Source organism: Rhineura floridana, chromosome 3 (genome assembly GCF_030035675.1).
Source record: "Rhineura floridana isolate rRhiFlo1 chromosome 3, rRhiFlo1.hap2, whole genome shotgun sequence".
Taxonomy (NCBI): domain Eukaryota; kingdom Metazoa; phylum Chordata; class Lepidosauria; order Squamata; family Rhineuridae; genus Rhineura; species Rhineura floridana.
Genome location: NC_084482.1, coordinates 217,451,221 through 217,464,962, shown reverse-complemented (window position 1 = coordinate 217,464,962; position 13,742 = coordinate 217,451,221). Strand labels below are relative to the sequence as shown.

The following is a 13,742-nucleotide window of genomic DNA, read 5'->3' as shown; positions in this document are numbered from 1 at the left end:
AGCCCCACGTGACAGAGGCGCTATTTCCTTCTCTCACTTGCCTTCCTGCCACCCTCCCCTCCCCCCACTGTGAATTCACATGCCCCGGTAACGCTATAGGTCAGGTGTGGGGAACCTTTGACCCTCCAGATGTTGCTGAACTACAAATCCCATCATCCCTGGCTGTGGCCATGCTTGCTGGAGCTGATGAGAGGGCCCAAAGTTTCTCCCACACCTGCTGTAGGCCTACCTGGCCCCTCTGATGGTGTTCCACATCTTGCCTTGACTTCTTCTCCTCCTCCTCTGAATCCTTTTCCACACCAGACCAGCACTGTTTTTCCTCCTTGGTGACGCCTTTGTGTCTGTGGACAGGTTCATATATCTCTGGCTCCCTCCCCTGACTTTGTAGCTGTCTCCGTGGAGAAGGAGGAGAGCTCTCATTGTGTGTGTGCAAATGGAAGGAAGACGGTCTCCTGGATGGTGACTCCCAAATCTCTAGGTAAGCAGCAATGCTAACATCTCAGAGTCAAGGGGCCGGAGGGATAGAGAAGAAGAGGAGCCAGGCTGCCCCATCCTCATGTGGGAGGAAGATTCTCTTTGTTCTCCATATATTGGGGATATGGACAGAAGGAGGGCTGATGCCTCCCCCAGAGTAACTCCTTGGGGTATTTCCTACAACCCTCTGCGGGTTCTCAGCGCCCCCAGCCCACTTATGCCAGAGGACAGGGCTTGAAGATGCCCTTGGATGTAAGCTGCTGAAGTAAGCTGATTTGGAGAGACAGTGATGGATGAGATGAGATGATGAGGTGGCCATTTTTGTTCTAGGGGAAGTGAACTTCACCACAAGCGCTGAGGCCCTGAACCAGCCCTGTGGGAATGAAATCATGGAGACACTCACCAAAGGACAAAAGGACACTGTGATCAAACAGCTTTTAGTCGAGGTACAAAGGCTGCTTTCATCTTGGTGCTAAGTGATGATTACATGTCTGTAACTGCACATATTTACTCAGTAGAACAATCCCAGAAAGATCCCTGAATCCTGCCACGTGAGTCTCCTTCAGGAAAGCCCCATCATGCAATCAAGGACTGGCACCATGACGACCTGCTGTGGCAACCTCCTTTCGATGCATGAAGTCCTGTCTTGCCATGTTAAAGGATTCTTTTAGCCTTGACATGTTTAACATAAATCTTTAAAGGGAGGGGGAGAAGGAGTGGGACAATAAGGGCTGGGCCAGACCTTGCAGCATCCCCATCCCCCAATCCATGTGCTCTTGAAGTATGCAGAGAGCATTCCTGAATGGGTATGCATAATCAAACTGGTATGTGTATTCATTAATGTTGGATTTCGTTGAAGTAAATGAGTCCAGAGGACAGGGCTCCCTGCTCCCACTTCAAGTCACAGTGCACAGCATTCTTATTGAATCATCATCATCATCATCATCGTCATCGTCATCATCATCCCTCCCAAAGGACTCCAGGGTGGCAAACACCTAAGTGATAAACAATTACATTTATTTATTTATTTAAAATATTTCTATCCCACCCTTCTACCCTACAATAGGGCACTCAGGGCAGCTACAATAAAATCACACACGTATATAACAAAATACACAATAAAAACACAAATTAAAATGTAGGTTAAAATGCATAAAATACTATTAAAATACATAAAATGCATTATGCATACACGTATAAAAGAGTGAGAATAAAATAATTTAAAAGATAAAAATAGAAGATAAAAATCTTTAAACAGTGTCAGGCTGATCCGTCCATCCCAACCAAAAGCTCTCCAGAACAAGATAGTTTTTACAAGTTTTTTAAAAATCTAAAAATAATTCATCTAAAATTCCAGACTGGGGTGAACACCTCTGCTATAAAAGGAAGGCCTTCAGTAGGCATGAAAAAGCAACGTAGACATCCAGTCAATTTATTTTGGCACCTGAATTGGAAAATCCACAAAACCTGCTTCCGAAACTGGTAATAAAAACACTGCAGTAATAAAGTGAATAACTAACCATTTTCTGCCTTTTCATGGTCTCCCAGATTGGCCGCTTGAGGTGATTTTGTCTCACTCTGCCTAACGATAGAGCCGGCCTTGCTGGGTGATCAATCCCATCTTCACTTTCTCATTAAGCCATTGCTTTTGTACCTCAGTTTCTTCACAGCCTCTGAGGAAAATGAAGAAAATAAGAAAACAGATTCGTTACTAGGGATGGAAAGATCTGTCAATTTCAGTTCTCGCAGCTTCTCATTTTTTCCCAATCTTAAATTCAGTTCTCCACATTCCTGCCGCAATTTGCATTTTTATTTTGCAAAAGAATCGTCATGAAAAGTCTCCAACATTTTAGTGATTCTATGATAGTGCAAATTTCTCCTAAACACATTTTTGTGGGCAGTTTGGACTAATGTACACATTTTTACAATCATTTTCTCCTAAAGTAATGCAGTTTTTGCATGTTATTTAACTCATTCATTTATATGCACACTCTTTCCTAATACACGCAGTTTTGTAAACTTTTGTTTCGTTGGCAAATTGCATCGCAAAATTCAGAGAAGCGCCAGTTTCAAAGGATGGCTGTGTTTTGATTCTCGTATTGTTTTGGAAAGTGTGAATTTGATAGATTTGGCTTGAAATGCGAATTGAATAACTAATACTTCATGCTGTAATAGGCTCCAGTATCTTCCTTGAAAGTAAGTATTCTGGGAACTGTCATTCAAGGGTGCAGAGAATTGTGAGGAGCTCCCCCCATTCCCTTTACAAAGCTACAGTTCCCAGAGTTCCCTGGGAAGAAGAGGGAATGATTGTTCAAGTGCTTTGGGGACTGTAGATCTGTGAGGGGAAAATGGGTTCTCCCAACAACTCTCATCATGTTTTAGAAACTACAGTTCTCAAGATTCTTGGGGGGGAGCCATGACTGTTTAAAGTGGTATGCTACTGCTTTCAATATGTAGAGCAGATAGGGCTTCTATCCCACCCCCCACAAATACACTTTTATTTCCTTCTCAGCATAGAACAAATTAAAACAGAACTATCACTTGAAGCTAAAATGATGAAACTGAGGTTATCATACTTTGGACACATAATGAGAAGACATGACTCACTAGAAGAGACAATAATGCTGGGAAAAACAGCAGGGAGTAGAAAAAGAGGAAGGCCAAACAAGAGATGGATTGATTCCATAAAGGAAGCCACAGACCTGAACTTACAAGATCTGAACAGGGTGGTTCATAACAGATGCTCTTGGAGGTCGCTGATTCATAGGGTCGCACATAACAACAAAATTCAGAGTTTCTCATGTTCACCTCTCCCTCTTTTTTTCTCTTTTTCTTCCCTCATCACAAAGCCTGAAGGGATTCCAAAGGAGGTGGTCTTCAGCAATCTGCTCTGTGCAGCCGGTAAGTGCTCATTGGGGACCCCTCTTCCTTTCACTCCATTTAACTGCATAAAGCTGAATTATTAATAAGAGAGGCCCCTGTGGAACAGGTGGCCTTTGAGATCAGCTCTGGATGTATTGTGATGATGTGGCTCTGGGACAGAGCTTGGAAAAGTTACTTTTTTGAACTACAACTCCCATCAGCCCCAGGCAGCATGGCCACTGGATTGGGCTGATGGGAGTTGTAGTTCAAAAAAGTAACTTTTCCAAGCTCTGCAGTCTGGGAGAGATGATCTCTGATCATTATAGATCAACTTCATCAACTGTTGTTGATCTATAATGATTGGTGATGATATCTCCAAAGGCATGTGGGCTCAAGAGCCACATTGTGGCTATACATGCAGAGCAGATCTCAAAGGCCACTTCTTCCACAGCAGCCTCTCTGTGCAACTTCACTCGCATCGACATCATTCATTTAAAGCACATCCCATTGGCCCCAGTTGGCATGGCCAATGGTCAAAGATGTGGGAAGGTGGAGTCCCACCACATCTGGATGGCCATAGGTTCCCCGCCCTTGCTGTGATTTGAGAGGTCCCAAATTCCATCCCACGTTGGGAGCAAAACCAGTGGGAGATTCTGGCCCATTCAGAAATAATAATAATAATAATAATAATAATAGTTAACAATAATAATAATAATATCATCATCATCATCATTATCATTATTATTATCATTATTATTATTATTTCATAGGAAGAGCCTGCTGCATCAGGCCAGTGGCCCATCTAGTCCAGCATCCTGTTCTCACAGTGGCCAACCAGGTGCCTGGGGGAAGCCCGCAAGCAGGACCCGAGTGCAAGAACACTCTCCCCTCCTGAGGCTTCCGGTTTTCAGAAGCATGCTGCCTCTGACTAGGGTGGCAGAGCACAGCCATCATGGCTAGTAGCCATTGATAGCCCTGTCCTCCATGAATTTGTCTAATCTTCTTTTAAAGCCGTCCAAGCTGGTGGCCATTACTGCATCTTGTGGGAGCAAATTCCATAGTTTAACTATGCGCTGAGTAAAGAAGTACTTCCTTTTGTCTGTCCTGAATCTACCAATATTCAGCTTCTTTGAATGTCCACGAGTTCTAGTATTATGAGAGAGGGAGAAAAACTTTTCTCTATCCACTTTCTCTATGTCATGCATAATTTTATACACTTCTATCATGTCTCCTCTGACCTGCCTTTTCTCTAAACTAAAAAGCCCCAAATGCTGCAACCTTTCCTCAAGGGAGTTGATCCATCTCCTTGATCATTCTAGTTGCCCTCTTCTGAACCTTTTCCAACTCTATAATATCCTTTTTGAGATGAGGCGACCAGAACTGTACACAGTATTCCAAATGCGGCCACACCATAGATTTATACAATGGCATTATGATGTTGGCTGTTTTATTTTCAATACCTTTCCAAATTATCGCTAGCATGGAATTTGCCTTTTTCACAGCTGCCGCACACTGGGTTGACATTTTCATCGTGCTGTCCATTACAACCCCGAGGTCTCTCTCCTGGTCGGTCACCGCCAGTTCAGACCCCATGAGCGTATATGTGAAATTAAGGTTTTTTGCTCCAATATGCATAATTTTACACTTGTTTATCAATTGCATTTGCCATTTTTCCGCCCATTCACTCAGTTTGGAGAGGTCTTTTTGGAGCTCTTTGCAATCCCTTTTTGTTGTAACAACCCTGAACAATTTAGTATCGTCAGCAAACGTGGCCACTTGACTGCTCACTCCTAATTCTAGATCGTTAATGAACTAGTTGAAAAGTACAGGTCCCAATACCGATCCTTGAGGGACTCCACTTTCTACATTGGGAGAACTGTCCGTTTATTCCTACTCTCTGCTTTCTGCTTCTTAACCAATGCCTTATCCACAAGAGGACCTCTCCTCTTATTCCATGACTGCTAAGCTTCCTCAGAAGTCTTTGGTGAGGTACCTTGTCAAACACTTTTTGAAAGTCTAAGTAACTATGTCCACTGGATCATCTCTATCTATATGCTTGTTTACACTCTCAAAGAGTTCTAATAGGTTACTGAGACAGGACTTACCCTTGCAGAGCCATGCTGGCTCTGCTTCAGCAAGGCTTGTTCTTCTATGTGCTTAGTTAATCTAGCTTTAATAATACTTTCTACCAGTTTTCCAGGGACAGAAGTTAAGCTAACTGGCCTGTAATTTCCGGGATCCCCTCTGGATCCCTTTTAGAAGATTGCCATTACATTTGCCAGTTTCCAGTCTTTGGGCATGGAGGAGGACCCGAGGGACAAGTTACATATTTTAGTTAGCAGATCAGAAATTTCACATTTGAGTTCTTTGAGAACTCTCGGGTGGATGCCATCCGGGCCCGGTGATTTGTCAGTTTTTATATTGTCCATTAAGCCTAGAACTTCCTCTCTCATTACCACTATTTGTCTCAGTTCCTCAGAATCCCTTCCTGCAAATGTTAGCTCAGGTTCAGGGATCTGCCCTATATCTTCCACTGTGAAGACAGATGCAAAAAATTCATTTAGCTTCTCTGCAACCTCCTTATCATTCTTTAGTACATCTTTGACTCCCTTATCATCCAAGGGTCCAATTGCCTACTACTGCTGCTACTACTACTACTACTAACAATAATAATAATAAACTACAAAACGTTTTTTAAAAATTCAGAAAACTGTGAAAACATTTTTAAAAAACAGTTACAGCTCAGTTAAAAAAACCAGTTGCCAAGAATAGTCCCCTTCAGCCATTAAAATGCTTGGGTAAAGCGGACTGTTCTCAAATTCCTCCTAAAAGTCAATAATATCAAAGAAAGGCACATCTCACTGGGGAGGGCATTCTACAAACAGGAAGCCAACACTGAAAAGGTACAGGTCAACACGACAGGCCCAGTCACAGGTCAGAATGCTGTGATTCCACCTGGCACAGGAACTTAGTAGTGATAAGGTTACGTTCTAGAGCATGTGAGGTGGCCTCCTAGAGCGGTCCATGAACATCTACATCTCCAAGCCAACCAGGACTCTGCAAATGCCTCGCCTGGGTTGTGAAATCCACAGTGCTTGGAAAGTTCATTTTAAAAAGGAATTAGTTCCAGTTCCATTCTCGGCCCCTCTAGAAACAAATGAATTTCATTCCAGCTCATTTGTGAAATCCCTGGCATTTTTTTTCAGCTTTCAGAATTTTGCAAGTTGCTCTGCTAAAGTATAAAAAATACTTAAAGAGACTAAGTTAGCATCAAAATGCACACATCTAGTGTAATGTGAACAACTGTTTTATTTATTCCCTCCAACAGTTACTATGAGTTTAAGACAGCAGTGCCCTTTTTCAAGTAGGTAAAAGTGCTAAAAGCAAGGGCCAGAACCAAAGCACAGATTCAAGTGCAATGAAACCCCCGTGTAGGAGATCAAGGTTTTAGATCTGACTGGGTGCCATTTTGAATCAAGATGGCAGACCAAACCTTTCAAAACCGCACTGACTTCTTTGGTTTCTCAGATTTCCTGAGCAGTGCCAGGCATGAGGCTGGTAGTAATCAGTAACCCCCTAAGGCAGGGACAGAGTTTGCTCAGGCCTGAGCAGTTATGGTGTTGATTATTGGACTAACTTCTGTAGGCCAAAGGGTATTGCAGACCTTTCCTCTGGTCTCTGGTGAGTAGGCAACAACTCTCAAGCTGGCAAGGGAAGATCAAAGGTGAAAAAACAGGCTCACAAAGGCCCCCGACTAATTGAGGAGAATAAAAGCCCGGGGGAGCAGGAAGGGATGGCTATCCGGAAGGGCAATGGGCACGATCAAAACTCTCTCTGTTTCCCCTGCAGAAAAGCCTCAGTTGTCGACATCTGTATCTTTAAAGCTGCCAGAAAATGTTGTGGAGGGTTCAGCCAGGGCCTCCTTCTGCGTGGTGGGTAAGTAATGCAACCCTGAGGAGACCTGAGCCAAGAGCTGTGGCTACTCTTTTAAACCCCCAAACAGACCGAAGAAGTCTGGGCATGCTCAGTGGCCCCAAAGCAGTTGCTTTGATACAACTGCTGGCAAATTTGCAGGCACGTGTAGGAAGCACAGAATTAGAGCCCCTGTGCAGCCTAACAGTGAGTGGCTAATATTTTATTTATTTGTTTGTTTATTTATTATTAGACTTTTATCCCACCCTTTCTTCCAGCAGGAGCCCAGGGCAGCAAACAAAAGCACTAAAAACACTTTAAAACAATGATTCTCAAACTTTTTTGGTTCGCGGTGCACTGTAAAACATATAAAAAATTTCTGGTGCACTTCGTGTACAAAATTAAAAATGTCTTAATATATTTTAATACAAATGGGTTTCTTCTCATTTTTAAAATATACTTTCATAATATTCGCGGCACACCTAGCCACCTCTTCATCAAACATCAAACATCATAAAAACTCAAGTTGCAGGAAGCCAGATTTCAACTGGACATCAGAAAAAAAATCCTAACTGTTAGAGCCATACAGCAATGGAACCAATTACCTAGAGAGGTAGTGGGCTCTGCGACACTGGAGGCATTCAAGAGGCAACTGGACAGCCATCTGTCAGGAATACTTTGATTTGGATTCCTGCATTGAGCAGGGGGTTGGACTTGATGACCTTATAGGCCCCTTCCAACTCTACTATTCTATGAAAAACAGAGTTTAAAATACGTTTAAACAAAACATCTTTAAAAACATTTTTCAAAAGCTTTGAAGACATCTTAAAAAAGAAAAAAGGTTAAAAACACTGTTTTTTAAAAAAGCTATAAAACATCTTTTTAAAAAACTTTGAAGACATCTTAAAAAAGAAAAAAGTTTGAGTTTTTTTAAAAAACATTTTAAAAACATCTTAAAACGCTTTTTAACTTGTTTACCTGTGCTTCATGGTTTTAAACTTTGTATGGTCTTAAAATTGTATATTTGTTTTTAATGTTCCATGTTTTTAATTTTTGGAAACCTCCCGGAGAACTTTGGCTATGGGGACGTATATAAATGTAATAAATAAATAAATAAATAAAAAGGAATTGACACAGACACAGACTGGGATAAGGTCTCAACTTAAAAGGCTTCTTGAAAGAGGAAGGTCTTCAATAGGCGCCAAAAAGATAACAGAGATGTTGCCTGTCTAACATTGAAGGGGAGGGAGTATTGTACACTGTGAACTGAGAGGATACCTCTGAAATGTGACCACAATATATTGCCATTGTTGAATCCTAGTGCGTTAGTTTGTTGCATTAGTTCCATTTTTCATATCTCCTACTCCCCAGTTAAAGTCAGTGGAAGCTGGTCCATTAGGGCTTAGCTCTATCAAGTAAATATTTTTTAAAGAGGTTTTTTTTAAAAAATGTCCCAAAATCTCAAAGCCACACTCTTTCCTGTCCTACCTTCCATAACGGCCATTAAACAGGGCATCTGGAAGCTTCCTGAGTATCTTGGGAGCAGAAATGGTAAAAGTAGTGGTGGACAGAGAATGGAATAGAGTGTTCTGGAGGAAAAAGGCATGACTTGGCTTGCTGGAACCCTGAACAGGAGCACTCCACACAATGGTTCCTCATTTCACTTGCCCAGCCTACAGCCTTTCCCCAAATTCTAAACTAAGAACAGCCCGCTGGATCAGGCCAATGGCCCATAGAGTCCAGCATCCTGTTCTCACAGTGGCCAGCCAGTTGCCCATAGGAAGCCTGCCAGGAAGACCCGAGTGCAAGAGCACTCTCCCCTCCTGCGGTTTCCAGCAATTGGTATTTGGGGAAAAAACAATCCCCTAAGCCTCTCTCTCTCTCTCTCTCTCTCTCTCTCTCTCTCTCTCCCCCCTCCCTTTCCCACATCCCAGGAGACATCCTGGGCCCAGCTATAGAGAACCTCCATCAACTTCTTCAGATGCCCTACGGTTGTGGGGAGCAGAACATGGCCCTCTTTGCACCCAATATCTACATCTTGGACTATCTGAATAAGACCGGGCAGCTTACCGATGAGATCAGATCCAGGGCCATTGGATATTTAGTGGCTGGTGAGAACTTCTGAGGCCCTGTGGGGGGAGTCTTAATCTTCTTGTTTTCCTTGGAGGGTGGGGTGGGTTAACAATGTAGGTTCCCTCTGACTGACAATAGTTGTAATTATTTATACAGGCCAGCTTTAATGGGCTGAATGAGCAGATTAATCAGCAGGGATATTGGAGAGATTTGATTCCGGTTTGCATTTTAAGGGGAACCCACCAAATCTGCACTTCTGAAACGAGAACCAATAAGCAGCCATCCTTGCAAATGTGCACTTCTCTGAATTTTACAATGCAGTTCTCCACCCACGTAATGTGTAAAAAAACAAACACAACAACGACGCTGCACATGCTAGGCGAATTATGCAAATAAATGCTTATATTAGTGAGAGCTTTCATTTATTAAATAGCATGCTCTCATTTCCCTGAGAAACATGGGAAGTGCCTTATCTTGAGTCAGACTGTTGATCTATCGAGCTCAGAATTGTCAACACTGACCAACAGTGGCTCTCAGGGTTTCTGAGAGTCCTTCCTAGTCCTACTTGGAGATTACCCAGTTACGGCCCTTGACCAAACCAGACACCTCTGCTGAAGCTTGGGTAAGATGCACGATTGGCCCGGCAGGTGAAATATAACCTCCTCTCTCCATTTCAGGCTACCAGAGGCAGCTGAACTACAAGCACTCTGACGGCTCCTACAGCACCTTCGGGCAACGTAGCCAGGAGACGGGAAACACCTGGTGAGATGGACAGAGCCAGGCACACATGTCTCTGCAGGGCCTGGTTGGTGGGTGGTGAGATTGTTCAGGAACCCCTGAAAAGTTCCAGGATATATTACTGGCCACAGGACTCATCTTCCTAAGAGCCTAAGAGCTATGCTTGAATGTGTGTGGGCAGTAGCTCAAGTGGAAGGGGCTGAAAAGGATCACCAGCGGTGCATTTGTCACATGCAGCGCCGTTTCCGTCCTGCTACCGTTTTGTCTTCTGCCAAATACTCCTCTATTTGTCATGCTGTCCACTGTGGCGAAATTCCATGCCATGCATAATGTACCGGCGTTTCCCAACCTTTGCATCCCCAGAGGTTGCTGGGCTAAAGTTCCCATCATCCCTTACCATTGGCCTTGCTGGCCGAGGCTGTTGGGAGTTGTAGTCCAGCAATCTCTGGGGACCCAAAGGTTGGGAACAGCTGCAATGTACGTAATTCATTAATACATTATTCCATCCCATTCATTTAAATGCAAAAGAAACAACGCAAATTGGGGGCAAGGGATCAATTACATATAATTTGTGGACTGAAAGCGCCAACAGCAAATACCAGTCATATTTACTGGATTGACTTCCATTCCGGACATGGGACAAATAAGTGAACATCACCAATCTTTGCTCCCATTTCTGTATTCACTGGAAATTCCAAACACCCCTAGTTGGAAGGGGCGTGGTGACGGTTCAGTACCCAGCAAACGCTTCCTGCCCATCTCTGCGATGGCAAAAGCAGAGTACAGTTTGGACAATACTTAAGACACATTGGAATGACTCCGCTGTGGGCTGTCTTGCAGGCTGACGGCGTTTGTGCTCAAGTCCTTTGCCCAGGCCAAGCGCTACATCTTTGTGGAAGAAAAACAAATCCAGGACGCAGAGGCCTCCCTCGCTATCAGGCAGAAGGAGAATGGCTGCTTCCTTAGCACTGGGAGCCTCCTGAACAATGCCCTGAAGGTACGGGGGGGGAGAGCCTGTACATGATGCAGTATTCAACTAATGCATTGTGAGCGCATGCGCAGCAGGACTTTCCTCCTCCCCCTGCACACACCCCATGCCTTCTTCAAATCTGCTCCAGAGGGTTTACGGGGGTGCGCAGGGGAAGGGGGGTACTAGTGGTAATCCTTGTGCTGATGGGACTGTGATAGTGCCATGTTGGATACATGTTGGATACTGTTACGACATGTGCTCTTGGGAACCTGAGTGTGTGAATTTGCCACCCTCATGTCCCATGAAACACACCTCCTTGAGAGGAGGGGATCTTTTGCTAGGGATAAAAACAAGCGCTTTGCCCTGAAATGTGCTTAAATGGTGTATATATTTAACCCAAGAAATTCAGGTCCAAACCAAAATAAAGCAAAGCTTGATTTTATTTAGAGAAAGAGTAGGAAAGCATTACAGAATTACTTGGGTGCATGGCAGCATTAATCATTAATATCCTAACCCATTCATAACTTTAAACTAAAGAAATCAAAGGACCCTATTACTATAAGAGGTGAAAGGTAGGAGATATTACCTATCCTATGCCCGGAATGGGTGGTTGGATACAGCTGAAGCTATGTGGAAGAGCTCTCATCCAAAACCAGGAAGGAATCTCTTGGTCTCAAGGTTTTGCACCGAGACCCAGAGTCTCCCCCGGTTCTGTCCCTGCAGTCCTTGATGCGTTCCTTGAGAGCGTCGTACACGTGTGTCGGAGCTCTGATGTTCCCCAGCCCCCCTTTTTTCTTTCCTCCTCTCCTCCCTCCTCTTTCTACCTTCAAGCCTTGGTTTTAAAATACTTTTTTCCTCTCTCCCCCTCCTGCCAAGGAGGGTATGAAAGTCTGGTGATGTTGTGTATGTGTGTGTGTATCTCTAACTGACCCTGAAAAACTAAGCTCTTAACAAACAATGGGATTCACTGTGGTTGAGGGAAATTTACCAAAGGACAAGATAACAATTATGCAGAACATTTATGCCGTAGCTTTAGTTTGTATCTTAATTTCTGCCCTTGTTACTCTTCACACAAAACCTCGTGGGAAAGCATAACCAGCCATACCATTAGGTGTGGGGTGTGGGGTGGGAATTGTAGTTTAGCAGGCTCCATGGCCCTGCCTCGTAACAATCTCCCCCCGTTGGAAAGCATCTGTATATACTTATTCAGATGTCTTTTCACACCTTAGACTTCTTAGTCTTGCCCTTGGCTCTAATGCTTACTTCCCTCTGGTATATCTGTGCCATTTGGGATCGGATCCATATTACAAGGGCCATTAAGACGAAGACCAGAATTATTTGAAATATCAAAATCACCACAATGGGGTGCATTATAAGGGTTAAACCTCCTTTGGCGCCTTCTCCCCAGCCAAAGAGAGAATCCCACCATCTGTGTGCCCCTATCTTTTTAATCTTAGCTGCGATATTAGTGACTGCATGACGATCATGTGTTATCTGGAATGTAGCTTGCTCTCCCATTTGTTTAACTGCTTCTAATTGTTTCTGTAACATAGGATGAGAAAGTAACTTCTGGAGATCAGCTAGGCCGTAACCTAATGCAATGGGTTTGAGGTGTTGAAACAGATCTATTCTCTGGCTGGTCCATACAGGGACTTTAAATGAAAAATCACATCCTACTATTTCCTCAATACCACAAAAGCATCTGTTGATATATCTTAGCATAGGTTGTATATAATACTTATCAATAACAACATAATCACAAAATGTTCTAAGGCACACGCACCCATGTCCAGAATATACAATAGATGAACTTGATTCATTTCTTAGCATGAAAGAGCCATAAGATACATTAATCATTTTGAGAGAAAAGCAATCGTGATGGGATTCCAAACTATCATCTTCACAAATAAATCCTAGATTCTTATGGTGTTGACATCCTTTCACATTAATTGTTACCCATCTTGCACGTTTAATTATAGCCCACTGGTGCACTTCCTGGGCATAAAGAACTAAATCTTGATCTACAGTGATTCCCAATGGAATAGCAGGATAAACAGTAATAATTTCAGATGCTTCTACCATTACAATAAACAATCTTAATGCATGATTTTGCCTGTCATATGTGGCATTGACAAGGCTCGACCAATCTTTCAATTGTTTTTCCCCCTTGGACACCTGATGTCGAATTAAGGACCTAATTTCCCTGGGTATGAACCCACTATCTGTCATGTGAATAAGTTCCAAAGCCACTGTATGGGCCCAATTCTGCATTTGGGTGCATGTAATGGCCAAGGAAATATTCTGTTGTAAGGACTGCATGGTGTTTACCATGTCATGATTATCTTTTTTCCATTCCCTGTTCCCACATTGGGAGTAAGCTTGCTATAATTTTAGGAGTTTTGGTAGCCTTATCCAGCGCCCTGTTGATAGGTTCTGTCATTTTACTTATTTCTTCAGTGGTATAATGCAATTTGTTGGCTAATATTTCAATATTGGTAGCATCTAGAAACACAGCTCCAGTTCCCAGCCACCCTGACAAATCCCGCTTATTTCTCTTCCCATTCACTCCATCCCATAATTTAACCCAATTATCCCATCCCCTATTGCTCATCTCTAAATAGGATGCACAGACAGGGAATTTCTTTGCAATATTTAATTTCTCAAGTGAGACTACCACTTCCTTAAGTGCAGTCCCTGGTTTTATCAATAATTG

General features: G+C 43.1%; 1 protein-coding gene across 2 annotated transcripts in view; it reads left to right on the top strand.

The window, feature by feature from the left end:
• LOC133381560 (alpha-2-macroglobulin-like) overlaps positions 1-13,742 on the top strand; it is a 74,421-nt gene that overhangs the window by 39,914 nt on the left and 20,765 nt on the right. For both annotated transcript variants that reach the window (XM_061620812.1, XM_061620811.1), the window contains exons 20-26: positions 352-478; positions 805-920; positions 3,324-3,375; positions 7,186-7,272; positions 9,183-9,359; positions 9,999-10,083; positions 10,900-11,056. In XM_061620812.1, coding sequence (XP_061476796.1) covers positions 352-478; positions 805-920; positions 3,324-3,375; positions 7,186-7,272; positions 9,183-9,359; positions 9,999-10,083; positions 10,900-11,056 — 801 coding nt within the window. The remainder of the gene's footprint in view (positions 1-351; positions 479-804; positions 921-3,323; positions 3,376-7,185; positions 7,273-9,182; positions 9,360-9,998; positions 10,084-10,899; positions 11,057-13,742) is intronic.